This window comes from Symphalangus syndactylus, chromosome 19 (assembly GCF_028878055.3).
Source record: "Symphalangus syndactylus isolate Jambi chromosome 19, NHGRI_mSymSyn1-v2.1_pri, whole genome shotgun sequence".
NCBI classification, from domain to species: domain Eukaryota; kingdom Metazoa; phylum Chordata; class Mammalia; order Primates; family Hylobatidae; genus Symphalangus; species Symphalangus syndactylus.
This window is the reverse complement of record NC_072434.2, coordinates 57,870,958-57,898,879: the sequence shown is the minus strand read 5'-3', so window position 1 is coordinate 57,898,879 and position 27,922 is coordinate 57,870,958. Positions and strand designations below refer to the sequence as shown.

Sequence of the window (27,922 nt, the reverse complement as noted above, 5' to 3'; positions counted from 1 at the left end):
TTTTGTTAATATGTAGATACTCCTGAGAAAAGCTATAGTGGGCGTGTGTTAACCACTTATATAATTAGGGTGAGTGAGAGTATCAGAAAGTTTACTGAAAAAGTTATGAAAGGACAGGGAGGCAATGGAGGGAGAAATGCATGCCTTTAGGGACAGGAAAGGCAAGAAAGGAAACAAACAAACTAGGGAGCCTGGGGCAAAAGACAAACTTCATCAACCTCAAATTATGCCAGAAGATTGCCTTAAATTCAGTTTGTTTGTTTAAGGAAAGAGAAGAAAGAAATGGGTTCCCATCCTAGGGATGGTCATGGGTCACAGTCTTGGGCATAAGAGGGATAGGGGTGGGTAGGGGATAGGAGTGGACAGGGGTGCGTGTGGCCTGCTGTGGAGTCACCTCCTGGCCTCTGCTGCAATGATGGTGAGAGGAGAAGGAGGGTGAGAGAGAATGTCACCATTCAAAGTGGTGAACCATGGTGATCCATGAGGTAGAATTCAGGAGCCTTAGGGTGGCCTCCCTGCCATATTTCACAGGTACCTGGAATGCCACCGTTGTGTGTTGAAGCATTGTCCAAGTGGATATCAGAGTGACTCGTGTAACAAGTGACACAGAAACCTTTAACATATAAACACTGAATACTTCAGTGTTGATCAGTTTATTAGTATTTTTCCAAACCTGAAGAATGGTGAAAGTTTGTGGTACAGTGTGGGGAAAACAGTAAGTGTGGCTTTGGGCAAGCCACTTCCCTTCTATGGCTGTCAGTTTTCCCATCTGCACAATGAGGGGGTTGGAGTGTGTGGTCTCTAAGGCACTGAATTTCAGTCTGTTCTCCATCCATCAGTGGATATGTGAGATGCAATGCAGGGGTGCTGGCCTGTCCCTGGTAATGAGTGAGGATATGAGCAAAGCAGTGAGTACAGCCTGGATTTCCAGCTACTCAGGAGGCTGAGGTACGAGAATCACTTGAACTTGGGAGGCTGAGGTTTCAGTGAGCTGAGATCTGGCCACTGCACTCCAGCCTGGGTGACAGAGTGAGACCCTGTCTCAAAAAAAGGATTCTATGACTATGATTCCAAGAGTGTAAAATTCCAAAATGTTCTTTAGAATTAGTAGAATGGTCAAGACTGGTGGCAGGGCCGGGTGCAGTGCCTCACACCTGTAATCCCAGCACTTTGGGAGGCTGAGGAGGGTGGATCAGTTGAGGTCAGGAGTTCAAGACCCCTGACCAACATGGTGAAACCCTGTCTCTACTAAAAATACAAAATTAGCCAGGCCTGGTGGTGCACGCCTGTAATCCCAGCTACTTAGGAGGCTGAGGCAGGAAGATCGCTTGAACTCAGGAGATGGAGGTTGCAGTGGGCCGAGATCGTGCCATTGCACTCCCGCATGGGCCACAAGAGCAAAACTCTGTTTCAAAAAAAAAAAAAAAATATTGGGGGCAGGTGGCACCTCCTAATGGGTGGCCCTTAGTTTCCCCCAAGAAGAGAGAAATCAAGTGAAGTTTCTATTGATGAGCTCTATTTCAGAGCATAGGCCTTTTGGGCCAAGCTGACCAAGAAGGAGGCCTACTAGAAAAGTAGCAGAGAGGCAGGAATGAGCCCTGAGCACCAGGCTTAGGCTAGGGCCCTGTCCCGTAACTCACTCGCGGTGCCACCTTGCCCTCTGCTTTAGTCAGGGCTTTTCTGGCTGCAGGAGCTGAGACCCCACTCCAGTCAACTAAAGTAAAAGGGGCTTTGTCATAAGGATAGAGTGTGGCCTACGGGAGTCCAAAGACAGGCACTCAGGCCTGAGGGACTGATCGCCCATACTAGAAAACTGCCACACTGAGGTAACTGTCTTCTGTTTCTCTCAGAAGCCTCACAACCATCTTGTTTTACCTGTCTGTCTAGAAAATTCTGTCCCTCAACTGGCAGCTTCCCAGTGTTTTCCCACCTCTGCTCCCAGCCTCTTCTGCTCTCGGGAATCAGGCCTTCCAGTCTGGGTGGGCATTTCAAACCGCCCGGGTGTCGCAACATCCCCATTCACAATTCCCGACAGAGAATCGAACTGGCTCCGCTCCCAGGCCAGCCTAAAGCAGGGAGTCCGTCCGGACCTGGTCCCATCAGCTGGGCGGGGCCTGGACGGGGTCCCAGGGAGCCTCCGGCCTGGGCACCCGAGCCCTAGAATGAGACAGCCCGGCGGTCCCGCGGCGCGGCGCCCTCGCCCTCGCGCTCCATGGTCTCGAAGAGCAGCCGCACCAGCGCCGGCCGTCCCTGGGCCACCAGGGCCCGGGCCAGCCCTAGCACCTCGTCCGTGTGCCCGCGCCACACGCGCTGCAGCTCCTGGCGCAAGCGCGCCGCGGGGTACTTGTCCTGGGCGCGGCGCAGCCAGGCGTCCACCTCGCGGCCCAGCTCTCCGTCGCTCAGCTGTGCCTGGCTCCACTGCGCCAGCAGCGCCTCGAGCAGGCAGCCGAAGCCGTCGGTGTGGCTGGAGCCCGCGTCGTCCAGCTCCACCGCGCGCTTGAAGCAGGCGGCCGCGTTGGCGTCCTCGCCCTTGATGCGCAGGCACTTGCCGCGCAGCAGCTGCAGCTCGGGCAGCGTGGCACCCACCTCCGACTCGCCCGCCTTGGCCAGGAACACCAGCGCCTGGTTCAGCGCCGCCTCGTCCACCGCCAGCAGCTCCTGCACCGCGTCCACGCCCATATAGTAGTAGACCTGGGGTGGGGGACGCGGGGTGAACCCTCCACCGAAGGCATGGCTCCACGCTCATCCCCGCCTCACGCTTGCTTTAAAAGAAAGTCCACTCCTTCACTCATTCCCACCCTCTCTCCATCGACAGTTATTAATCACACGTTTTATTCCGGCTCCTCTAGAAAAGGAGTACCCCGATTCCAGTTCCAGCCCCTTCACACCTAGCCATACAACCTTGAGTGAGTCAATCTCTGGATCTCGGTTTTCTTGTATCTAAAATTATGATACTGTCACTTCTTGGTAAACATTCCCTGAACACAGATAGAGAATAGATGTCTTTTAGGTAAAGAATAATGCCCACACTTCCTGAGTGCTTAGGAAGAGCCAGGCCTTGTTCTAAACACTGTACACACATCTTACTCAGTCCTCACCATGGCTGGAGGAGATGGGTACTGTTATGAGGGAGTGAAACTTTTTCTTCTGCATCCTGGCCTAGCCCTGGCCTAGCCCGGCAAGGAGTAAACAAATTCATGCTCAGCTATTGGCTAAGCCAAGAGACTGCCTTACCTGGCCGATGTCCAGGTACGCCTTGAAGCCTGGGCACACCCTGACCACTTCCTCGAGGTCAGCCTTGGCACAGGCCAGGTGGTTCCTGTCAGGCATGCCCCCGAGACCCATCTTGGCCCGCTCCAGGTCATGCAGGTAGGCTCTGATGTGGATCTGCCAACAGAGAGCCAGCTTGGGAAAGATGACCCAGCCAAGGGCCTCTGCCCCCTCTGCTCTAAATGAACCCAGTCTTTTTTTCAACAGCAACCAGGGAGGTTCTGTGTTGCCGTAGAAAGACCCTGAGGCCAGGACCCAGGAGTCCTAGGTCCTAGCCTGGGACCAACTTGGGCTAGCCACACCCTCTTTCTGGTCCTTAGTTTCCCTGTCTGTGCAATGAGTGAGTGGGATGAAGTAAGAGTCCCTTACTCATTCAACAGATATGTATTGAGTGCCCACCATGTGCCAGTTCCTATGCTGGGTACAGGAGGTACCATGGTAACAAGATAGATGAGGTCCCTGCTCTGGCAGAACTTAGCATTCCAGTAGGGGAGGCAGTCAATAGTCAACAGTACAATTTCAAGTGGTAAGTGCTATGACAAAATAAATATGACAATGGGATAGAGGTGATTGGGGAGGATTATTTTAGGTAGGATGGCAGCACCGATTTCGTGAAAGTCTATGTCAACAAGCAGTTTGGGAAGAATGGCAAGTGGCCCCAACTGACAAGCATCACATTACAAATGATCTCAGACCCTTGCTTTCCTGAATTCCTCCATTTTCCCCACACTTAGAGCATTTACGAAGTTTGGAAGTTTAGGAGAGGTGGGTTTGGGTGGGGTAGGAGGAAGTGAGGGAAAGGGCATTAGTGTTGTTGAAGATATTAATGCTTTATAGTCATCAGAAGGGCTTTGGTTATAAGACAGCATCATGGAGGCAGGGGGAGATGAATCTCTGGCTTTCGGGTCAGTTGGACTAGGGTTTGAATTCCAGTCCTTCCCTCAGCCCCTAGCTATTAGCCATGTCATCTGGAGGGAGTTCCACAACTCTATGAACCTGAACCTCATTTCTATATCTGAAAACTTAGTATATGAATATCTTCCTTGGGGAATTACCATGATGTCTGAAAGAACATATTCTAGTCAGGAGCTAGTATATGGTAGGTGCTCAGTTCATTCATTCGTTCAGCAAATATTCATTAAGAGCCTCCTCTGTGCCAGACACTGTTGCAGGCACTGAGAATACAGTAAACAACAAAACCACAAAAATCCCCACCCTTAAGTAGCTTATATGTTTTGGGGGAGAGAGAAAATAAACATGATAAAGATGTAAACAGTGTGTAAGGGAGTGATTAGTGCTAAGAAGAAAACTAAACCAGGAAAGGAAAACATAAAATATTGGCGGGGGCTAGGTGTGGTGGCTCACACCTATAATCCCAGCCCTTTGGAAGGCTGCGGCCGGAGGACTGCTCCAGCCCAGGAATTTGAAACCAGCCTGGGCAGATACAAGCAGAACCCTGTATCTACAACAAATAATTTTTAAAAAATTAGCTGGGCGGGTGTGGTGGTGCACACCTGTGGTCCCAGCTACTTGGGAGGCTGAGGTAGGAGGATCACTTGATCCCAGGAGTTCAAGGCTGCAGTGGGCCATGATCATGCTACTCCACTCCAGCCTGGGTGACAGAGTGAGACCCTATCTCTAAAAGAATTTTACAGATAAATTAATTAACAAATTAAATGTTGGCATGGCTTTGACATTTTCAATTAGATGGCCACTAGAAGACCTGTAGGAAGTGAGGGAGGAAGCCTATCAGATGTCTGGGAGAAGAGCATTCCAGGCAGAGGCCCAGGCCAGCAGGGTTGGAAGACAGAGGCATGAGCAGAGGGAGGTGGGGTAGAGAGGTCATGGGGCCAAGGCCATGCTTATGGGCCGCAGTATGGACTGAGGCTTTTATACAGATAATGTGAGTTCCCTCCTCCTCACCATCTCTTCTCCACCATCCTGTGCTCCTCTAGTCATCTGAGTAGTAAGTGTGACCTTTGGCACCACAGAGAGGCCAGGATCATAAGACACCAGACGGTGATGGAGGGAGGAGAGTAAAGTTGGAGTTTCTGATTATTGAATGCAGTTCCTTGGGGAAGTTCCCTGCCTCCCTGGTTCTATGTGGCCTCATCTGTAGGATGGCACATGTCTGGCCTCTCTCACAGGATTCTTGTGAGCATTAAATCAGACCACGAACATGAAAGTGCTTGATGAAATTCAGAATTTTATGGAAATATTTTATTATTTACTATTATGGTTAATGTCATTATTATCTCTAATAATAACCACATCCACGACAGTGAAGGAATTTCACTCCTGCCTCGTACCTGCTGGCAAAGTAATTAAGCCACTGAGACCAAGACTAGGAGTAGATTTGCCACTAGGTCATGTGGATGGTAGTGGAGAAGATGAGGGAATGGGGGGACTCTTCGGCTTGCAGTGAAGTAAACTCGGAGCTCTGAGTCGGCTTCCTGAAGCACGTGGTCTCTGTGTGGGCTCTAGGGGGCAGGTCTGGGACCAGTGTGGGAAGCTAGCAGGAGGCAGACCTCACCTAAGTGTGTAACTTGCAGAGCTGAATGACTGTGCAGTGGACTGCATCAAGAGACAGTGAGATAATTCAAAAATATGCCTAATATTAAATTAGTAGCAGTCAGTCTCTTATGAAATCTTACTGTGTGCTTGATGCTGAGTTTTACATACAAAACCTAATATAATTCTCATAACAACTCCAGTCTACAGATAAAGAAATTGAGGCTCAGAATCTGGGCAAGAGTATTTTGCCAAAGGTCCCATAGCACGTGGTGTTGTGGGATTTGAACCAAGGCTGTCTGTGTTCAGAGCCAGAGCTCTGATCCACTATATTAAATGACCTCTACTGGCTTTCAGAAAAGCACCTCCTATGTCTAAGGCACTGTGCTTTAGAAGCTACCTCACTGTGTCTGTTGACAACATCTTAAGGAAAGTGTTGTTATTTATAACTTACAGATTTGGGAACTGAGGTTTAGGGGGGTAAGTAGCTTGCTGCAAGTTCCACAAGGCGGAGAAGCCAGATTTCAACTCTGGTCAGTCTGATTCCACCCGTGCCAATCCAGAAGAGGCTGGGGGCTCACTGACCGGGAATTGTAGAAGGGATTCCTGCAGTGAGTGGAGGCTCCTGCACTCTTTCACTCAAAAGCCTTACACGGCTGGGTGTAGTGGCTCACACCTGGAATTCCAGCACTTTGGGAGGTCGAGGTGGGAGGACTGCTTGAGCCCAGGAGTTTGAGACCAGCCTGGGCAATATAGTGAGACCTCGTCTCTACAAAACAAAACAAAAATTAGCCGGATGTGGTGGTGTGCACCTGTAGTCCCAGCTACTTGGGAAGCTGAGGTGGGAGGATTGCTTGAGCTTAGGAGGTCTAGGCTGCAGTGAGCCATGGTGGCACCACCATACTCCAGTTGGTGACAGAGCGAGACCCTGTCTCAAAACAAACAAAAAACTTTATAGAACCCAACTGTGTCTTTTGATGGCTCCTAAGCTCCCTTCCACCATGAGGACTCCCTGACCCTTGGGCCTTGGCAACAGGGTCTTGGCCTCTGGCCCTTGTTCTCTGATTCCCGATGGCAGGGTGAGGTGGGGCAGGAAGTTGACCCACCTTGGCCCTTGTGCAGTATGCCTGCCAGTTGAGCTCTGGATCTCGTAGGACATCCAGGGCCATGTTGCAGGTCCCAGTGGCCATATCCTGCTTTCCCAGGAAGTAAAAGATTTTGGCCAGGCGATTCAGGATGGGAGGTTGGTTCTTGGCAATCTCGATGGCCTAGGTAAGGGAGGAGTGCAAAAACAAACCACTTTCTTGGTCATTAGCCAGAGCTGGCTAAACAGTGCTAAACCACAGGAACCCCATCTCTGGATACAGCTGTATCAACAGAGTGCCCTCTACCCATATCCACCCTTATCCACCTGCCAGTAAGTTGTCATATCATGGAGCCCAACAGCTTGGGGCACAACCCATTGGCACTCAACTCCTGAGATCCTGACCCATGACCACATCACCGGTCACATCCAGTAAAGCCTTCCAGACCCCAGTCAGACCCCTCCTTCCCAGTGTATGCTCTCCCATCTTCCTGGGGCAGGTGAGAGGAAGGGCCAGAGGCAACCCCCATCCCCCAACCTTACAAAGTACAGGGTTTCTACCTGGGTAATAAAACTTACCCCCACTATTGTCACTGACTGCTTCCCGTTGTAAGTGACTTGTCTTAGTGTCACACAGCCTATGGGCAGGGCTGGCAAGGAGACACCAGCTAAACCCATCTTTCTACTATGCCATTGGGGGTGGAGACGTAGGGAACTCCTGGCAGAGGGAATACTGTGAATGAAGGCCTCAAGGGAAAAAGTCTAAAGGTCTATTTCAAGGCTGGAGAAATGGGCTGGGGCCAGACTGAGTATGGGGAGGGTCTCTTTTGTTTTGAATGAAGAGAGGATGGAGAGCAAGGTCTGGAGTAAGTGTACTTCCTGGGTGGGCCACACGGTGGGGGTTGATGCCCAGAGAAGCCTGGGTTCTGGGTAGAGAGGCTGGGGTGCCAGCCTCCTTCTCAGTTTAGAGGGTGGGTGTAGGCGGGGGCACGTACCTTGCCAAAGCAGTCCAGAGGGTCGGTCCCTGAGTACCCACAGTCGTGGACGCCCATGGGGGTGGTGGAGAAGGTGTCCTTCCGCTCCAGCAGCATCCCGAGGTAGCACCAGGCCAGGGCTGGGGGTGAAGGGTGGGAGAGGGTCTCTAGGAAGCAGCAGGGTGGAGAGAGGGAAGGGGCCATCTCCATCCTAGGTGTCGCCCATGAAGATAAAGCAAGGGACAGTAGAGTGAGATCACTGAGGGCAACCCAGGGACAGAGAGAAGCAAAGGTGGAGAGAGGGGCCGTGTGAGGGGTTAGTGAACCCATTTTAGTGCTTATTCTGTGTTCAATGTGTCATCAGGGGGACCTCATTTCAGGTATGTAGGTCTCTTCTGACTTCAGCTCTCACCAGCTCTGGTGGTTCTAGTCCCTGTTCTTGCTCTCTGGCCCTGCAAAAAAATGACTCGACTCCTCTCCAACAGAGGCTTCAATCTTCTGACCATAAATAGGTGGAAATAGGGGAAACTACCTCTCACCCTCCAGGTCACAAGCCGCAGACGCGGAAGCCTGCAGTCGCAGTGACTTGTAATTGGCGTGTTCACTTGGGCAAGGTATGTGGGCTCCTTGAGGTGCACAGATGAGTGTAGGGGACAGAGCAAAGGAGGAAGAAACAGGAGCCAAGAAGGGGAGGTAGTGCCAGAGGTGGGTGCAATGCCAGCCGGCTGTTGGCGGGGGGCAGAGGCTGCTGTCCCACCCATCCCCTGGGGCCCTACCTCGGTGGCGGGGGTCCTTGGACTTGAGCACTTGCCGGAGTAGGGCCAGTGTACGGTTGAAGGCAGGCAGTCTCTTCTTCTCCTCACTGCCCAGCTCCAGGAAGAGGCCATCTAGCCTGTGGCCGAGAAGGAGATGTGGTTGGGTGGCACCCCCTCCCGGCTGTCCTGTGTGCTGCCAGCCCTGCCCAGGCCTGTGGTGGTGGGGAGGTGGCAGTTTGGGGAGCCCTTTCCAGTAGGATGGGCCCAGCCACCTCTGCCCTTACCCTGCTGGCTGGGTGCCAGGCCACACCTCTCCCTCCTCCATCCCGTACCCCCGCCACCCTCTTGCCTGACCTGATGTAGAGTGTTGCCATGGTGAAATACCAGCCCCTTTTCTCCTCCATCGGGATCTAGGGAAACAGAGAACAGCCCACGCTGCCATTACTGAGGTGCTCTGGCCATTGTTCATAAACTGCCACACTTGCTGAACCCCAAGAGGCAGCAGGCACAGTGGGAAGGGCTTTGACCTTAAACACCCTTGATTACAGTCCTGGTTCTGCCCCTGACTGGCTGGGTGGCCTTGGGCAACTCACTTCACTGCTCTGACTACAGAGGCTTTGTGAGGGCCCCCAGTGAGGTGCCCATCCTAGGGTAGGTTTGACGAGCATTTCCTCCCCCACCCTCCACAGGGCCCCCAACCCCAGGGTGCACACCCTGCTGCCCACCCTCTCCTCCACGCCCACCTGCCTCCCCGTTTGGTGCCATCCCTGCAGTCTTAACCTTCCTGAGAAAGCCCCTTTGGGCATGTTAAGTGAGCCCAGCTCAGCTGAAGCCCAAGACCCCCCTGAACTGTTTTGCCATTATTATTCCTGCCAACCTTGCTGTGCGACTTGGGCACTAGATAAAATATTTATGCTGTTATTTATGGGAGTAGCTGCTCCAGCTTCGGGAAGGAATTTTAATGAAAACCAATAAAACCCCCAGTGCATATCAGCAGCTCTCCCTCAGGCTCCAGCCCCTCCCTCCACATTCATCTCCCGTCCCTGATCTGGAGGCTTCACTCTGCACTCGCCACTCCCACTGTGGCCTCCTCAGCTGTGGGGGAGGGGGACCCATCATCTCTCTACCGCCATCTCCAGCAGCTGGGGTGAATGCATTTGTGAGCACCTATGGCATAAAGCCCTGTGCTGGGTGCTCTGGGAATGTGGCACTGAATGGGAACTGCACCCTAACCCAAACGCACTCACAACCTGGCAGGGGAAGCAGATCCAGCCTTCAGTAATAGGATGCGACTCAGTGCCTGCATGTGCCAGGATCCTGACACCCATCTTCTCCATCTCACAACAAACCTATCAAGTAGCTGTTATCCACATCTTATAGAGGAACATATTGAAGCTCAGGGAGATAAAGTGACTTGCCTGAGGTCACAGAGCTTTTGAGGGCCAGGGCTGGGATCTGGTCCCCATTTGCCAGCCTCCAAAGCCCATGCTTGCTTCCCCACACTGGGTTGCCAATAGCTGTGGTATGAAGCCAGGCCCGATCGAGGCCATGAGAGTGGTACACAGGAAGTGTGGCGGATGGGCAGGCCACTCCCAGCCGGGGGATGTGGGCTTAAGGAGGGTCTTGGGTCATATTGGCACTTCAAAGGGTGGGCTCCAGATGGAGGGCTCCTGTGAGCAGAGGCTTGGAGACATTGGGGATGGGCAGCTGATGGGTGTGCAGCACAGAGTGTGGGAATGGGGATCTGGGGGAGCCAATGCTAGCAGGTTAGATGTGGCTGCTCTGGGGACACCTTGGATGAATTTGAAGGGAAGGGTCCTTGTGAGTCAGATCCCACCAACTGGTGTGACCGCCCATCAGGACAGGGTCTGGAACCCAGGTCCCAGTCAGACCACCCAAAAGGGGCCCCACTAATTGCATTTCTCAGTCAGTATTCCCTGAATATCTTCTCTGTGTGGCTCTCGGCTGGGCAATAAGGACAGGAGAGAAAAGGCAGGTCCCACGTTTATGGGCTCTGGGTCCTGCCGGAAAGCCAGACCCAAAGACACAATTAGAGTAGAAGGAACCCGGGGGCTATGGGAGCCCAAGGAGGTATGCTATACAATCCAGGAACATCCCCATGGCTTTCCAGAGGAGGAAGTACTAGGGCAGGGTCCTCAAGGGCAAGTAGGAATCACCCAGGTGGATATGGTGAGAAAAGGCAATCTAGGAGGATGGGACATCAAGTGCAAAAGCTCAGAGAAGAGCGAGCAAGGCGTGCTGGGATCTGCATGCAGCCGGAGGGCTGGAACCCTGATGGTAAGGGGCGGAGGGAAGAGCCAGCAGGGGCATAATCAGGAGGGGCCCCTGAGTGCCAGGGTCAGGACTTGGAGCTCATCTGCAAGGTAGTGGGGAGCTATAGAAGGAGATAGAGCTGGGGGGTTGGGCGCAGTAGCTTATGCCTGTAATCCCAGCACTTTGGGAAGCTGAGGCAGAAGGATCTCTGAAGCCCAGCAGCAGTCCAAGACCAGGCTGTGCAACATAGTAAGACCCTGTCTACTCAAAAATCAAAATCAAAATAGCCAGGCCCGGTGGTGCAAGTCTATAGCCACAGATACTCTAAAGCCTGAGATGGGAGGATTGATTGAGCCCAGGAGTTTAAGGCTGCAGTGAACTATGATAGCACCACTGCCCTCCAGCCAGGGCAACAAAGTGAGACCTTGTGTGGCGATTCCTCAGGGATCTAGAACTAGAAATACCATTTGACCCAGCCATCCCATTACTGGGTATATACCCAAAGGACTATAAATCATGCTGCTATAAAGACACATGCACACGTATGTTTATTGCGGCACTATTCACAATAGCAAAGAGTTGGAACCAACCCAAATGTCCAACAACAATAGACTGGACTAAGAAAATGTGGCACATATACACCATGGAATACTATGCAGCCATAAAAAATGATGAGTTCGTGTCCTTTGTAGGGACATGGATGAAACTGGAAACCATCATTCTCAGTAAACTATCACAAGGACAAAAAACCAAACACCGCATGTTCTCACTCATAGGTGGGAATTGAACAATGAGAACTCATGGACACAGGAAGGGGAACATCACACTCCGGGGACTGTTGTGGGGTGGGGGGAGGGGGGAGGGACAGCATTAGGAGATATACCTAATGCTAAATGACGAGTTAATGGGTGCAGGAAATCAACATGGCACATGGATACATATGTAACAAACCTGCACATTGTGCACATGTACCCTAAAACCTAAAGTATAATAAAAAAAAAAAAAGAACGAAAAAAAAATTGGCTAGAGCTCAGGAATGCCAAGATCCGGCTGATGTGTGCTTTTACATTTGTATCACCTTGAAGGGTAATCCTGTTACTTAGGTGGGAATATGTATACTGGGACTTTAGCTGGGAATAGGACTGTCTGGAGGGGAGAAGGGATGGCCTCAAGGCTTAAAGGGCATCCCTGAGAAGTGAGGAACACTTCCCAAAGCAAAAGGCAGGGATAGGACTCTGGATACACTTATCTGCTTTACTTACACTGGACCTGGGAAGGAAGAAGGAGACTGGGATTTATGGAGCACCTAGTGTGGGCCAAACTGGCATGATGTGTCAAAGCCTGACCACGCAAAGGATCAGGGGCACATGGGGTGCCTCAGGTTTCCTGGCTGCTTCTTCTTTTTTCTTTCTTCTTCTTCTTCTTCTCCTTCTTCCTCCTTCTTCTTCCTCCTTCTTCCTCCTCCCTTCTTCTTCCTCCTTCCTTCTTCCTTTTTCCTTCTCCCTTCTTCTACTCGCTCCTCCTCCTCCTCCTTTTTCTTCTTCTCCCTCTTTTTTTGAGATGGAATCTTGCTCTGTCACCTAGGCTGGAGTGCAGTGATGTGATCCCAACTCACTGCAACATCTGCCTGCTGAGTTCAAGCTATTCTGCCTCAGCCTCCCAAGTAGCTGGGATTACAGGTGTCTGCCACCACACCCGACTAGTTTTTGTATTTTTAGTAGAGATGGGGTTTCACTATGTTGGCCAGGCTGGTCTCGAATTCCTGACCTCAAGTGATCTGCCCACCTTGGCCCCCCAAAGTGCTGGGATTACAGGCGTGAGCCACTGCGCCTGGCTCCCTGGCTGCTTCTATGTGAGCGATCCCATGACCTCTGGTCCCTCACCTGCTTTGAGGTTGGCTCAACTGAGTCATGGTGGGGAGAAAGAGAACCCACTCTCCCTTCCTTGCTCCTGGCAAGGGAGCCCAGCGTCCAGCAAGAACAGGTGTAGTAGACTTGGGGGGTGGGAATGCGAAGAGCTGAGGCTCGTGTGCCTGGCAGGCCTGGCCATATGAGATGGGCGACCTTGGGGGATGAGTTACCCCTGGCAGGTTATGTCCTTATCTGCAAAGGAGGATGATCATATGGGCCTCTCAGGAGTTGTGAGGGCAGTGCCTGGCCCAGAATAGATGTCTGTTCCCTTCCTCCTGGTCTGGGTAGAGCTAAGTAGGATTAGCGTTCTCTAGGAGGTTACTTTGTCTGCTGTGGCGTGTTTCAGTGCCCAATGAGGCAACGTGGCCTTTGGCCCTAGAATCTGGAGCCATCCTGCGGCACCCTACTGTCCTCTCCCCACTATGCTCCCAGGACCTCAGGACCTCCAGTCACCTGTTGGGTCCCAGGCACCTTTCTTGCCTCCACAGGTCCCCATTGTTGGAGACTAATGTGTTCTCCTCAGGGATCTCCCAGCCACTCTCTTGTTTGGTATTCAAGTGGCAAGAAATTAAATTATGTGTCCAAACCACAGTTAGTACATGACAGAGCTGGGGCTTAGACTCATGCCTCCATGATCCTATTCCCAAGCCTTGTCCACAACACTCAGTTATCCTGATCAATCTCCTTATTAGATATTCGAGGACACCGAGACGAGAGAGGTGAAGTGGCTTACCTAAGGTTCCACACTAGTTAGCATCAGAGCTTACAGTCCAGCGGTTTCACCACCACTCTGCGCACTGTTGACTATTACTGATTAATTCAAGAGCCTGGTTACGGTTTTCACTAAGCAAGCAATACCACCACCTGGTGGCAGTATGCCTGAATTGCAGGGGCAACTCCTAAGCGTCAACTCTCCTCCCCTTCAACTTGATGACTAAAATCGATTTTCAAAAAACTAGCTAATTGGGTGACATCTGTGTGACTAATCCCTAAAGTAGTCCCTCATCAGATCCCGCTTGAGAGCAGCATTTGCAGGAGGGCTTGTGGGGTTGCAGATGGGGTCAGTGGATATGGAACAGAATTAATGGGATACACAGATCTAGTCAGAAGCCTCATTGTTCCTGGGCTTTATTCCTCTATCCCTGTGGTGAAGCTGGTGTTGGCTGTTCACTCTGTGGTGCAATTCCGGCTCTAAAATAGACTGTCTCTCTCTTTTTTTTTTTCAGATGGAGTTTTGCTCTTGTTGCCCAGACTGGAGTGCAATGGCGCGATCTTGGCTCACTGCAACCTCTGCCTCCAGGTTTAAGCAATTCTCCTGCCTCAGCCTCCCGAGTAGCTGGGACTACAGGCATGTGCCACCACGCCCAGCTAATTTTGTATTTTTAGTAGAGACGGGGTTTCTCCATGTTGGTCGAGCCAGTCTCTAACTTCTGACCTCAGGTGATCTGCCCACCTCAGCTTCCCAAACTGCTGGGATTACAGGCTTGAGCCACTGCATTTGGCTCTGGACTGTCTCTTTAAAAATCCTTCTGGTTGTAACTGAAGCAGTAACTGAAGCAGCCCCTGAAGCTGTTACCAGGGGCAACCTGGCAAGCCATAGTGCGTTAAATTAAATTAAACAGGCTTGTGACTGCCCCCTCCCCTCCTGGAGAAGGGAGGGGGTATTCCCCCTCTATCCTGGAGGATAAAGTTGCTGTGAAATCTCTTATGGCTGCAAGGAATTCAGTTACAGAGTTTACGACTCCCAGGGGCAAGATGTTTAGAGGCAGCCTGGGAGGAGGCTCACAGGACTTCTGCCAGAAGAGGAGTATTTATGGTGAACCTGCCTGGGGTGGGTGGCCTCCGGTCAGGACACCCCCACCTTTCTCTCATTTGATCCTTATCACAATCCTGTGCGCTGGGGATTCCATGGTCTATGAGAGAGGCTGGCCAGCATATGAGTCCAGGTTTATGCTAGAGGAGCTTACATTAGGCTGCTGTTCTGTGGCAGATTCATGGGAGGGAACTAGGCAAGGCCCATGCCGACCCTAAAATGAAATTTGTAGACCCTGGTACGAGCTGAAGGTACGAGTGAGAGACAGACCTCAGGTGAGGTGTTCTCAGCACACCTCCCAGCTCTTCTGAGGCCCTCGCTATTACTTTCCTCATATTAGGGATGGGGAAACTGAGGCTGACAGAAGCAGACTTGCCTACTTAACCTGGTACTTCAGGCCAGGTCTCTCTGACTTCAGTGCTCTTCCCACAAGATCTAGCTGCAAGGAGCTAGTGTTTGTACAGTGTTTACCATTTACGAAGGGCTTTCACACAGACTCCATGTAATCCTTAGAACAGCCTCATGGAATGTGAATGGAGTAACATTACCCTCTTCGTACAGATGGGAAGACTGAGGCAAGATGCTATCTTCACAGTCACATGTCCAGTGTGACAGCCTTGACTGAAGCTTGGAGATGATGCTCTTTTGCTATACTAATAATAGCAATGTTTGAACACTTACTATGCACCAGGCACTTCATTTACATGTGCTACCCCATTAGACTTTCTCAAGGGTTACGTATGGGGTAGGGATTGTTATTCTCCCAAGTTTACAGATGAGGCAGCTGTGGCACAGAGTGGTTAGGGCATGTGCCCAGAGTGACACAGCTAGCAGGTAGTAGGGCTGAGAACTCTTCGAGTTAGCTCCAGAGTCTTTGCCTCCAACTACCCTAGACAAGCGGTTTTCAAAGTGTGGCCCCCAGACCAGCAACATCAGCAGCATCACCTGGGAATTTGATAGAAATGCAAATTCTTGACCCACTGAATCTAAAACTCTGGGGTGGGAGCCCAGCAACCTGTGTTTTCACAGGCCCCTACTGCATGCTGAAGTTTGAGAACCATTGCACGAGGCTCTCGCTGTACTACCCTAAGGTGGAGCAAAAATGGGCTAGAAGATTTGTCTCTTTTTTAGTGAGTAAAAGGATCAGAAATTGTGATCCTCAGGGAAGCCTGAAGATCGAAGCTCCTGTGGGCTGGGTGAGTAAGCAAAAAAGGTTAGTGACCTGACAAACTGCAGGAAATGGTAGGATTAGGATAAGCCATTACCAGAGCAGGTATGTCTTAACTCGGGTGGGGTACAAGGTTGGATCTCAGCATCCCATTTACTTCAAAAGATGGCCCCAAAAGAAGGAAATGTTGGGGAGCTTGGCTATTTTAAGTTATTCCAATAGAAGATCTTTCACTACACCAATGACTTACAATATATATGCATGTGAACAGGCTATACAGACACCTTGCTGGTTAAGGAAAATATTTGCCTTGTATTTTGAACTTTGCCCCGATGACAGGCTGTCCTCTAGATGCAGAGTCAGTTCCTGAAAGAGACTAATTTTCTTTCTGGGGAGGAGGAATGAGAATGGACATTTCTCCAGTGTCACGGGGCTCCTCAGCGCATCATGGCACTGGGTTCTCACAGCAGCTTTAGATGGCATAATGCATCTTCCTCCTTTTACAGATCAGGAAACAGAGACTACAGAAAAAGCCACCGGCCCAGCCCCATAGCCCAGGGCAGAAGTGCCAGGATTCAAGTCCAGATCTGCCTCCCTCCAATGCTCCTGTTGTTTCCACCTCATCGTGCTGACTCTGTGAAGGCTGACACTGCAGAAATAAAAGTCACAAGGTGGCAGGCCTGTGGATATGTCCTTCCTGCACAACTGGAATGTCCTCTGTGATGACACAGAGCAGCCTTTCTGCTCCTGCAGACCGAGCCCCACCCCACCTGGCCCCAGCCTGCCGCCTGTGGGCCATGTACAAGACAGGCAGGGAAGGGGGTTGCTCTTCCCCACACCCAGCTGCGGGTGGTGATGCTCTTGTGCTCCTGCCTTGTCAGGTGTGGGGAGGAAACAGAAGATGAGATTGGAGTCCCATGCCTGCCTCTCACTCCTCTAGGGGTCCTGGAGAGCCCACTGGAGTGGCTCAGCTTCTACATCTGCAAACAGGGGTGACCCCACGTGGCCTGCCTGCATCACAGGCATGTTGGCCAAGGTGGTATGCACACAGGTGGAGGGAATTTGGGATTTGGGTGTTAGGCCACGGAAACAAATATTCGGTCCTGTCTTGGGCTCCCTGGACAGTTCCCTGCAGATTTCAAGCTTTGAGCAGCTCCCTGCTGCCACCTCCTTTCTGGTCCTAGGTTCGTCATTGCAAACACAGGCCCTGTGGGTCAGCTTTGCTCTGTGCTGGGTCCCAGACTTGCTGGACTGTGTTGAGCCACTTCTCTGTTTCATTGTCCCTAGTGAGAGGGCCATTCCCTGTCTGGTCCAGGGTCCAAATCCAACTCTAGCACAGGTAGTAGCTGAGTGGGTCTGCAGAAGTCTCTTACCCTCTCCAGTAAAAACAGGGATGCCTGAATTTTCTCAGCTCCTCCCATGGGTCTGTGCTGTGCTGCACTCTAACATACATCATCCTTTCTCCTGTAAAAGAGGTGGTTGGACCGGATGATGCTAAAAGCAGCTTTCGCTCTGGGCTTCTGTATCTATGAGGAGGAGGGTACCCAGCTCTCAAACTTCCCAGCTAAGTGGGGAGAGAAGCCAGTAGCAAACTTAGAAGGCACTGATATGCAAAGGTGAGCACCCCAAGGCCACATAAGGCTGGAGCCAGACCCTTAGGAAAGCTGTCTCTCCTCCTGGGCTTTGATGTCCCATAGACCTGAGTTCAGTTCCTGCCAGCCACACGTGCCCTTGGGCAAGTCACAACGCCTCTCTGCGCCTTAGTTTGCTGTCTGTAGAATGGGGTTAATGGATTTGCCAGCATTTCTGTGGGGAAAATGAGATAATCGCTGAAAAGCACTTGTATGCACAATGCCTGGGATATCATCCAGCTTCATCTACCTCCTCTTGTAGCTGAACCAAATCAAACCACTCAGAATTGTGGAGTCGTGTGTGTGTGTGTGTGTGTGTGTGTCTGTGTGCATGTGCACGTGTGGACACGCAATGCATGCATGCCAGGGATCCTGGGCTTGCTGACCTATGACACTCTCTTGGGCCTTCCTGCCAGGTCCCCACCCCGCTGGGTGCAGTGATGGATTGGAATGCCCACACCTTTGTTTGTGAGGCTGGCCACCTCCCTCCCCAGCTGCCTCAGCTGGCTGGTGAAGTATGGACAGCCCCGTGTGCACTGGGCCCACCTGGGCAAGTCCCTTCCCCTCCCTGAGTCTGTTACGCCCAGGGTGCAAGGGGGAATCACAATACCTGGCAGTGTGTCTGTGAGATTTGAATAAAAATAAAATGTGCGAAGGCAGGTAAGACCCTGAGCTCAGTGCCCGGTGCACCAGACACCATTGCGGGTGTGGTTCCTGTCATTACTCAGGGCCTGCCCTGGTGTGTGTGTGACTGCATGTGTGTGTTAAGGCACCAGTGTTTTGGGAAAAGGGGAAGAAAATAACATAACTGACTTGGCTTGGGACAGGGATTTTTTTTTTTAATCTTAGAAAATAAGTTCAAGTTACCTTATTTTAAAAAATAGGGGTTTTAAAGACAAAATTGAGTTATTCGACTAAATTAAACAATGCCTGCAAACTCCTCTTGGGTGTTCAGCTCTATGTCAGACATTGAGGAGGGTGGATGGGGAAGAGAGAGAAAAGCCCAAGACAGAGTGCCCACACTCTAGGGGCAAGACAGAAACCAAGTGGGGGTAAGCCAGAGGTTGGGAAGGCTCTGTTGAAGAGCAGTGGCGAAGTGCTGTGGGCCAGGGCAGGCAGGGAGAAGCCCCAGGCAGGACCTCATGTGCCCCTGCCTGGTGCTTTTCATGTTCTCTCAACCCTCACAGCAACCATGTGAGGTTCATGTTAGAATCCCATTTTACAGAGGAGGAAACTGAGGCTCAGAGAATAAAGACTTGCCTGTAGCCAGCTAGTGATGGAGGCAGAATTCTCACCTGGTCTAACTCCAAAGCTTATGCTCTTAATAGCTACTTAATCTAGAGATTTGCTACCAAGGGTCCATCTGTGAGTGTATGTGTGTGTGAGAGATGGCGTGTGCATACACATGTGTATATTTAGAGGGTTGATGGGAGGAGGAGGGGAGTGATCAAAACGATCTGCCTCCTCATATTTTTTGTAATTAAAGAAAGAGAAATGTGGCTGGGCGCGGTGGCTCAGCACTTTGGGAGGCCGACGCAGGCGGATCACCTGAGGTCAGGAGTTCAAGACCAGTCTGGCCAACATGGTGAAACCTAGTCTCTACAAAAATACAAAAATTAGCCAGGCATGATGACAGGTGCCTGTAATCCCAGCTACTTGGGAGGCTGAGCTGAGAGAATTGCTTGAACCCGGGAGGCAGAGGTTGCAGTGAGCCGAGATCGTGCCATTGCACTCTAGACTCAGTCTCAGAGAGAGAAAGAAAGAAAGAAAGAAAGAAAGAAAGAAAGAAAGAAAGAAAGAAAGAAAGAAAGAGTAGGGAATGAAGAGCAAAGAAAGGAAGTCACAGAGACACACCCTTTCCCATACAAACACTGATTATGTTTGGATTATGGGCTGAATGATTAACTTTTATAATGTTTTCTTTTATAATTTATTATTATTGTTACTATTTTGTAGTTTAGGTTAGCAGATGAGCAGCTGTTCACAGTTCTTCAGCAGCTCTTTGTCCTTTGAGCTCCAGAGGCTCTTCCCCACCTGGGAGGGTACCAGCCCCACAAGGATGGAAAACCTCTCGCTGCAGGGGGTCCCTCCTCCTCCTCCTTTCCTGGCCTGACTCTGACTTCACCTTCTACCTCATCCTCCCCAGTCTCTGGACACATGGCAACCCACTCACCTCCTCTCTCTCCATGATCCTCTGCCTTAGATTTCCAGGAGTACGCCTGCGAGGGGTCTCCCCTCACCGTCCTGCTAGCCACCTGCATTATACCCCACTTCTCTGAACTCTCCAGAAAGAGCAAAGGCTGTGCAGTCAACCAGGGTGGCATGGATTTAACTGCCATTTACTAGCTCTGTGACCCTGGGCAAGCCTCATTCCTTGCCCCAGTTCAGCTGGCACTCAAGCCCCCGTGCTCTGCAGGCCCCACCACGGGGCCTTTGCACGCACCATGCCCCTGCTGGGTGTGTCCCCCCTCATTCCTGCCTGGGAACTCCTGCTGAAGGGGAGTGTTCCCTCTCTGACTCAGTCACTCCCACTTTATCCACAGGGCCCGGACTTTCCAGGTCACTCTTGATACCAACCTTTGGTCCCCATATGCCCAGAGTATACTTTCATTGTCAGCCCCTGGGGCCCTGTTTTTGGTTCAGAAAGTGTGACCTCTGGGTGTACAGCACTTAGAGATGATTGCCAATGACACACGCCTGTGATGAATGCCTGTGTCCTCAGCCAGTGGTAGACACGTCTCTGATTTGTCCCTTTGGCCCCCATTCCCAGAAGAGGGGCTCAGGTAAGCATAGTTAATGAAGAAGCAGATGTTTGCTTCTCCTTTTGTTCAAAGGCTTCTTAAAGGCAGGGACTTCTTAAAAACAGAGCCTGGCACATAGTAGGTGTTCAATAAATGTTAAACTCCTCAGTAAATGCCTCTCAGACATGCCCAGAATTTTCCAGTTTATGGGCATTTTTACTCTCATCATTTGTTGCATAATCCCAATAAACCTGGAGCTGATCAATGTTTATGAAGCAGAAACTCAGGCAAGTCACAAGAGATGACAAGTGACTTGTCCATAGCCACACAGCAAAATAATAACAGAACTAGGTGCTCAGAACCAAACCTCTGACTCTAAAAATGATGCAATCGTCATTATTGCCATCCTGCCTGCAACTATCTCTTGAGCATCTACTCTGCCAGGTGCTTTAGAAGCATGATGTCATCTAATCCTCAGATGATAAATGGGGTCTCCAAATGCCAAACTCTCTCTGGAGGTTTGTGTAGGGGGCTGACCACAGCTGCTTTGTGCAGAACTGTGGAGCAGCTGCTGGGCCACGCCCCAGGAGACAGCACAGGGTTGGCAGCCACTCCCCCATGAAGCACTCGGCTCCCTCACTCTCTCATCTGGATGTTCACTCACTGGGGAATCCCCACTGTGGCCGTGTTCCCAGAGAGGGAAGAGCCAGCCTCTGTTTGATAGCTACCCCTGAATCACTGCTTTCCTGCTTACCTCCTCCAGGAAGGCTTCCCCCAGTGAATGGCCTCCTAAGAGCAGGAAAGTGCCTCAGAGACCATGTAGCCCCTGCTTCCTGCACCCCTTCCACAGATGAAGAAACCGCAGCCCGGGGAGGAGAAGGCCCCACTGTGGGTAGTGTTGCAGCTGAGACAAGAACCTAGACCTCCTGGCTCCTAGCCCAGGGCTCTTCAGGCCCCTCTCTGCTGCCATGACCTGCTGTCATGACCACACTCAACACATCAATTTTGGCTGTGCCTTCCACTGAGGGTAGCCTGGCATTCAGGGCCACAGGCTTAGGATTGAAACAAGAGACCTGGGTTCTTGTTGACCTCATGCAATCAATGGTCATGTCTACACCCAGCTTAGGAGCAGAGGAAGCTCTCCCAGCTGGGGAGAGGGAGGGGTCATCTGTGACCCTGCTCATCCCTGTGCAGGCTCTTTCTAGGTGCTTTACAAATATTAACTGTTAATTATGACATCAACCAAGTGAGGGATGTCCCTATTTTACAGATGACAAAGCCTATGACATATGTAACATTACTATCTCCATCTTACAGGGAGGGAAAAGGAGCTTGGTGGTGCTAAGCACTGATTTGAAGTGAGTGAGCGTGGGGGAGCTGGAATTTGGATCCAGACCATCTAACCCAGGGTCAACTCTCTTAACCCCTACCCTGCATGCTGTCCTTAAGTCAGGTCCATGCCCTCCGACCTGTACTTTCTGAGGTCTTGACTCTCACATCTTCTCTTATTGAAGCCATGAACATTCATGGAAAAGGCACTGAGGGGAGTGTGCGGAGCCTTTGTGAAGGGAGCTGTGCTACCCATGTGTGAAGGCTTGTTATTTACATATCGCGAATCGAAAACATTATAAAACATTATTGTCATCAGCTCAACCTTGTCTGTGCTGTGCCTTCATGGAACCCCTCTGAACCATGGTTTCCTCTTCTGTAAAAGAGAATAATGCTCTACCACATCATTTTTCTGTTATTCAGTGCCTAGTGTGGCAGGCTGCCTCCGAGATAGCCCCAGTGATCGCCACTTCCAGGTATTCACATCCTTGTGTAATCCTCCCCTTTGAGTGTGGGCTGAACCTGTGACTTGCCTCTAATGAGCAGAAAATAGCAAAAGTGGTGAAATGTCCATGTGGCAAGGAAAAGAGGGAAGCCATTTGCAAGAGCCAGTGAGGAACTGAATCCTGCCAATAGCATGTGAGTGAGCTTGGAAGCAGACCCTCCCTAATCAGGCCAGCCTTCAGATGAGACCACGGCCCAGAGGCACTGAGTGAAGCCATCCTGGATTCCTGACTCACAAAAACTGGGTCATAATATATACTTATTATTATCAGCTGCTAAATTTTGGGGGTATTTGTTATGCAGCAGTAGATAATATACCTAGTATTTGTCTATTGAATGCTAGGCCCTATGCTGCACATATATCCATTCATTTATTAGATACATTTATTGAGTGCCACTGTGTGCCAGGTGCTGTGCCAGTGTGTATTGGGTTTACAGTGGTAAACCAGACATTGTCCTCACTCTCAGAGACCTCATGGTTGAGCTGGGGGTTTGGAAACAGACAGTGTGAGCAGTGCTATGGGAGCCCAGAGGAGGCACCTGACCCAGCCTGAGAAGTTAGTGGAGGCTTCCTAGAGGAGGGGATGTCTGAGACCAACCCGAGACTGAAGAGAACCTTCCAGGCAAAGGTGGAGCCGAAGGGCACCCCAGGAAGAGGCCGAGAAAGGGACAAGGTGAGCTGTAAGGAGATCTGGCCCATGGAGGAACAAGGGGAAGTAGAGTGTGGCAAAAGCCTGGCTTGGAAGGGGGAACGTGGCAGAGGAAGGCCAGAGAGGTAGATCATGGAGGATGTCAGATACCCACCAAAGAGCCTAGGACTTATCTGCCAGGCAGTGGGGACATGGCCAGCAAGATGGAGCACCACTACACTGGCAGCAGACGGGAAGATGAAGCAGAAGGGTCAAGCTGGAGGGCAGGACCCCAAGGATGGGTGACAGCAGCTACCCTGGTGCAGGCAGGAAGGCATGGAGGCTGGGCTGGCAGAGGAAGGCTGGAGAAGTGTGGAGAGACCTCAGAGATAACAGGAGGTTGAGGGGACAAGATTTGGGGGCCGAATGGATGGGGATGGAGGTGAGGGGGAGAGAAGAGGTGGGAATGTGCTCAAGTTTCTGGCAGGATGCCTGATTGTGCCTTTTACTTAGGTGGGTGTGCACAGGCGCAAGAACAGGCACTTGCTGGCAGGAGCAAGGTAAAAAGGATGAATTGTCCAAGTTGGGCTTGTGCTGTTTCCAAAAGAAGCTTGGGCAGGCAGTCCCACCAGGAAGTGGGTCCACTCCCTAGACCAGGAGAGGGCTACAAGCCTGGCTGGGGCAGACGGGGGATGCACATTGGAAAGGCATTTGGGAGGCCAAAAGACCAGGGTTGAGGGAGAGTCAGGGGTACCGGGGCATCCCTGCAGACAGAAGGGACCATGGTCACAGTCCTCCCAGCGGGAGGTAGGGAAACAGGGGTCACCCACCTGCTGCCCGTAGCCTAGCGCCTTGTCGTAGAGCGCGATGCCTGCCGCCAGCCCCCGCGCACGCTCCTCTGGGCTGGCGCAGCCCACGTCAAAGCCGTGCGCGTAGCCCTGCTCGGCCAGGCAGCGAGCGGCGCGGAGCTGGGGGTTCCCGGCGGCCTCGGGCTCCTCCGCCAGGCCCATGAGGCCGGCCAGCCGCGCGGCGCACGCCTCTTCCTCTTCCTCCTGTCCCAGCCGCCCGTACACATGTGCCAGATTGGCCCAGGCGTTGAGGTTGCCCGGGTGCTCGTGGGCCACCTCGAGGAAGCACTCGCGGGCCTCGTCCAGCTCCTCCAGGTAGAATGCGAAAGCGCCCAGGAGGTGACGCACGGCGGGGCGCTGCGGGGCGGCCGCCAGCTCAAGCTCCTGCCGCAGACCCTCCCGCTGCAGCTTCAGGTCCCGGGCGCGCTGTGGGGCCGGCGAGCGCGGCTCGAAGTTCAACTGCATCTCCAGGTGAAAGTGGCCCGGGAGGTAGTCCAGGTCGTCTATGAGGGCGTCTAGATCGTCGGCCACAGCCTCCAGCTCCGCCATGACTGCTCCCTCTGCTCCCCTGGCCTCGCCCTTGTCCCTGAGGCTGTGGAGGGCAGTGGATGGGGGCGTTCCCCGAGCGAGCTCCGTGCGGGAGGCCAGGGGCAGCCGGCAGAGGCCCCGGGCGCTGCGGCCTCTCGGTCTCAGGGCGCCTCCCGCAGGTGGGTGGGCCCGAGGAGTGCCCTGTAGGTGTTTCCGCTTTCGCTGCTCAGCGGCTTGTAGATGCTGACAGTGCACAACCAGATGTGCCAGCAAAACAGGCGCATTGTCAAATATGGGGCGCGCAAACCTCGGTGCAAGGCAAAAGGCGTGTTTTTACTCTGCTAAGCAGAGGAGGAAACTGAGGCTCAGAGGAGAAAACTGAGGCTCAGAGGAGGAAGAGAACTTGCCCAGGTCACAGAACTGGGGCGTACCCAAGTAGGTAGGCCTGGAACCCCAGTTTGCGGAAGGCCGGGCCCTTCCTCCAGGGGCGCTGCTCCGCCCTGTCTGCTTGAGCTGTCAGGACTGGCTGTTCTAGCTGCGGCAGCCACCCTCACTCCTGACGCTGTCCCATCCTCTCTGCAGGTCCTCAGTGCTTTTCCTCAGAATGGAGCCTGCCACCTCCCTCCTCTTTTTTTGGCCATTATTTATGACGCTTCTTTCCTGGGGTTTCTCTGTGCCCTCTCTGCTCAGCAGTGAGCTCCTGTGCAAAGACTATGGGCTCCATGTGCTGGTTCTAATCCTGCTTCTCCAACCCTAATAAAGTATGGCCTGCCACCCTTTCATCACCTGTGACACGAGGATGACAGTCCTTCCGCATTTATCAGGTAAGCCTGATAAATGGCCACTCTGGATAAATGTCAGCTCCCACTCCTCCAGCTTGGTTCCCATCCCGTCGTGCACTCCACCTGTGGTCCCAGTTTTCTTGCTTTGGCCAGTGTTCCTCCCAGGTCTAGAGTGGTCCCATAACCTCTAGCCTAGAGGCTGGGTGGCAGTGCTCCCTGCTGCAGGGGCCAGTTCCTCCCGCTCTTCTTTCCACCTGGGCCTGTCTCCTGCCATCCTTGTTGTTTCATCTTGATAGACAGATGAAATATATATCTAGATGAAATCTGGATAGAGTGTCTATGAAGTTATAGATGTAAATATTTATATTTCATATAGATGAAATATCTATATATTTCAAGATGAAGCAACAGAGACCAGCATTTCAAAAGAGGAAATAAAGCCAATTAGTAAACTTGAAAAAATATTTGACATTAGCAAAAAAAAAAAAAAAAGTTAAAACAACATCCTGGTGCCATGTTTCACCTGTCAATTTTTAAATATAAAATTAATTTTAATAATTTTTAATTGAAAATTTTGCTATAAATTGCTGGTGATCCTGTGATGAAACTCGTTCTCTCACCTGCTTGAGAGTATCAGGGATGGATTCACAGAGGGTTTGGCTTTGAAAAAAAAATTGCGGGCCAGGCGCGGTGGCTCACACCTGTAATCCCAGCACTTTGGGAGGTCGAGGCGGATGGATCACCTGAGGTTGGGAGTTTGAGACCAGCTTGCCAACATGGAGAAACCCCGTCTCTACTAAAAATACAAAATTTCCTGGGCGTGGTGGCATATGCCTGTAATCCCAGCTACTTGAGAGGCTGAGGCAAGAGAATCGCTTGAACCCGGGAGGTGGAGGTTGCGGTGAGCCGAGATTATGCCACTGCACTCCAGCCTGGGCAACAAGAGCAAAAAACTCCATCTCAAAGAAAAAAAAAATTGCGACAACGTATACTTAACAAAGAATTGACAGTGTTAACCATTTTCAAGTGTACAGTTTAGTGGCATTAAGTGCATGAATGCTCCCCTGGCCTGGTCCTTGTCCCTGAGGGCACTGTTGTACCACTGTTCCCACCTTCCATCTCCAGAACTTCTTCATCTTCCCAAATGGAAACTCCATACCCATTAAACAATAACTCCTCATTCTCTCCCCGCCCAGCACCTGGTACCCACCATTTTATTTCTGTTTCAGTGAATTCAACTACTCTAGTTACCTTACGTAAGTGGAATCATATAATATTTGTTCTTTTGCGACAGGCTTATTTCCCTTAGCATAATGTCTTCAAGATTCATCCATGTGGTAGCATGTGTTAGAATTTCCTTCCTTTTAAAGGCTGAATAATATTCCATTGTATGAATATATCACATCTGGTTTATCCATGTATCTGTCGATGCACACTTATGTTGCTTCTACCTTTTGATTATTGTGAACAATGCTGCTATGAACATGGGCACACAAATACATGTTTGAGTTCCTGCCTTTAATTCTTCTGGGTATATGCCCAGCAGTGAAATTGCTGGATCATATGGTAATTCTATGTTTAAATATTTGAAAAACTACCATCCTGTTTTCCACAGCAGCTGGACTATTTTACTTTCCCACCAGCAATGGCTAAAGGTTCCAGTTTCTCTACAGCCTCACCAACATATGTTATTTTCTTTTTTTTTTTTTTTTTTTTTTTAGATAATAGCCATCCTAACTGGTGGGGTTTGGCTTTTGATTTGACTCTGAAAAAGATGAGTAAGAGAGTTGTGTGGGAAGGGTAGTAGGTTGGTGGGGGGGCGCATATCATCAGCAGCAAAGGTATGAAAAAGCTAGAGGCTCTCCAGGGGAGGGTGTGTCCTAGGGACAGAGCAGCCTTGTGGCTGGAGATTACAGAGCATAGGGCAGAGATGGCGGGAGATGAGGACTGAAGGCAGGGACCACAGCCCCATCACAGAGGCCCAAGTCCTGGCTGAGAAGCTTGACTTGACTCCACGGACATAACAGGTGGCTCTGGAGTCTGGACGGGTTAAACAGTCTTGCAGCCAGGGAGCTCTCCAATGTCCTTATGAGTCCCATATTCATGGTGTGACCCTATGCCTCAAGAGATGTGACCAGGGCAAGTTATTCTCCCCATCTGAGCCTTAGTTTCCTCTTGTGTACAATGAGGGTGCAATGGTGCCTACAGAAGAAAATGGGTGAGGTGCTAGATAAGGAAGCTGCTGTGATGGGAACCTTCGGGCTGACCAGGGCAGGCGGCCTTGCTGCAGAGCTGACTCACTTGGCCCGTTCTGGCTTTCCTGGCAGCCAGGGCTCCCAGCCCAGTGGACCTTGGCTTATAGCCTTTGGTCACTCCTCCATGAGTCCTAGAGCCATGGGGCTCAGGCCAGAAGAGAAGCAGCAATGTAGCTGCAGGCACGTCTGGGCCACCCTGAGAATACCTGAGCAGACCCAGGGCTGGCTGAAGTGCACAGGACTGGAGAGTGTGCACATCCACACCTCGCTGACACCTCAAAACAGCCTTTCCAGGAAGCTACAGTCATAGGTCCATGTCACAGAAGAGGAAATCAAAGTTGGCCAGGGTAACTTGCCCAAGGTCAGCACCCAGGAAGTGGCAGAGCCAGATTTAAATGTGTCTTTGAGGATTTATGTGTTATTGGGTAGTTGGACCAGATGCATGTATTCATTCCCTTGTCACTCAACAAATATTTCCTGAACATTTACTATGTGCTAGATGCTGCACCAGGAGGAAATGATACAAGTGTCTGTCCTCAGGCCTCTGTAAAGGTCCCTAACCAAGGGCTGGGAATGACCTCCGATTGAGCTCCTGCTGTGTGCCAAGAGTATTACCTAAATCACGTCATTTCATCCTCACAGCAGCCTGGGAGATAGAGATGATTACTTTCATTTTATAGAATGAAACTGATAATTCTGTGACTCAGAGAAAGAAGTGACTTGCTCAAGGTCCCACGTCTGGGAAGGGCAGAGTCTGCTTAGATGACCCAGGCTCTCCGTTCTGTGCATTTTCCTGAGGCCTGCCACCTCTGACCATCAGCTCAGTGGTGCAGTGCAGACGCTCTGCCAGTGGTGGCTATGTACCCGCCAGGCCTGGAGCCCAAGAGTCCAGCTCTCAGCTGTGCTGCGGAGCCGC

The 27,922-nt window shown here is 51.4% G+C and overlaps 1 protein-coding gene and 1 long non-coding RNA gene across 3 annotated transcripts; one reads left to right on the top strand and one right to left on the bottom strand.

Moving 5' to 3' along the window:
- Positions 1-614: 614 nt before the first annotated feature.
- On the bottom strand, positions 615-24,613 carry TTC22 (tetratricopeptide repeat domain 22). Of its 2 annotated transcripts, XM_055235170.2 has the most exons (7): positions 23,424-24,613; positions 8,949-9,004; positions 8,616-8,731; positions 7,861-7,979; positions 6,888-7,049; positions 3,235-3,387; positions 615-2,691 (listed from the first exon to the last, which is right to left on the bottom strand). In XM_055235170.2, the coding sequence occupies exons 1-7, from the start codon at positions 23,988-23,990 to the stop codon at positions 2,158-2,160; spliced, it is 1,707 nt and encodes a 568-aa protein (XP_055091145.1). In that variant the 5' UTR covers positions 23,991-24,613; the 3' UTR covers positions 615-2,157. The 2 variants fall into 2 exon arrangements, with proteins under 2 accessions (XP_055091145.1, XP_055091146.1); XM_055235171.2 differs by lacking the exons at positions 615-2,691; positions 3,235-3,387 and adding an exon at positions 3,420-6,550.
- On the top strand, positions 24,092-26,252 carry LOC134731995 (uncharacterized). Its single transcript, XR_010114776.1, has 2 exons — positions 24,092-24,148; positions 24,552-26,252. It is a non-coding gene; the product is annotated as an uncharacterized lncRNA (long non-coding RNA).
- The last annotated feature ends 1,670 nt before the right edge of the window (positions 26,253-27,922 follow it).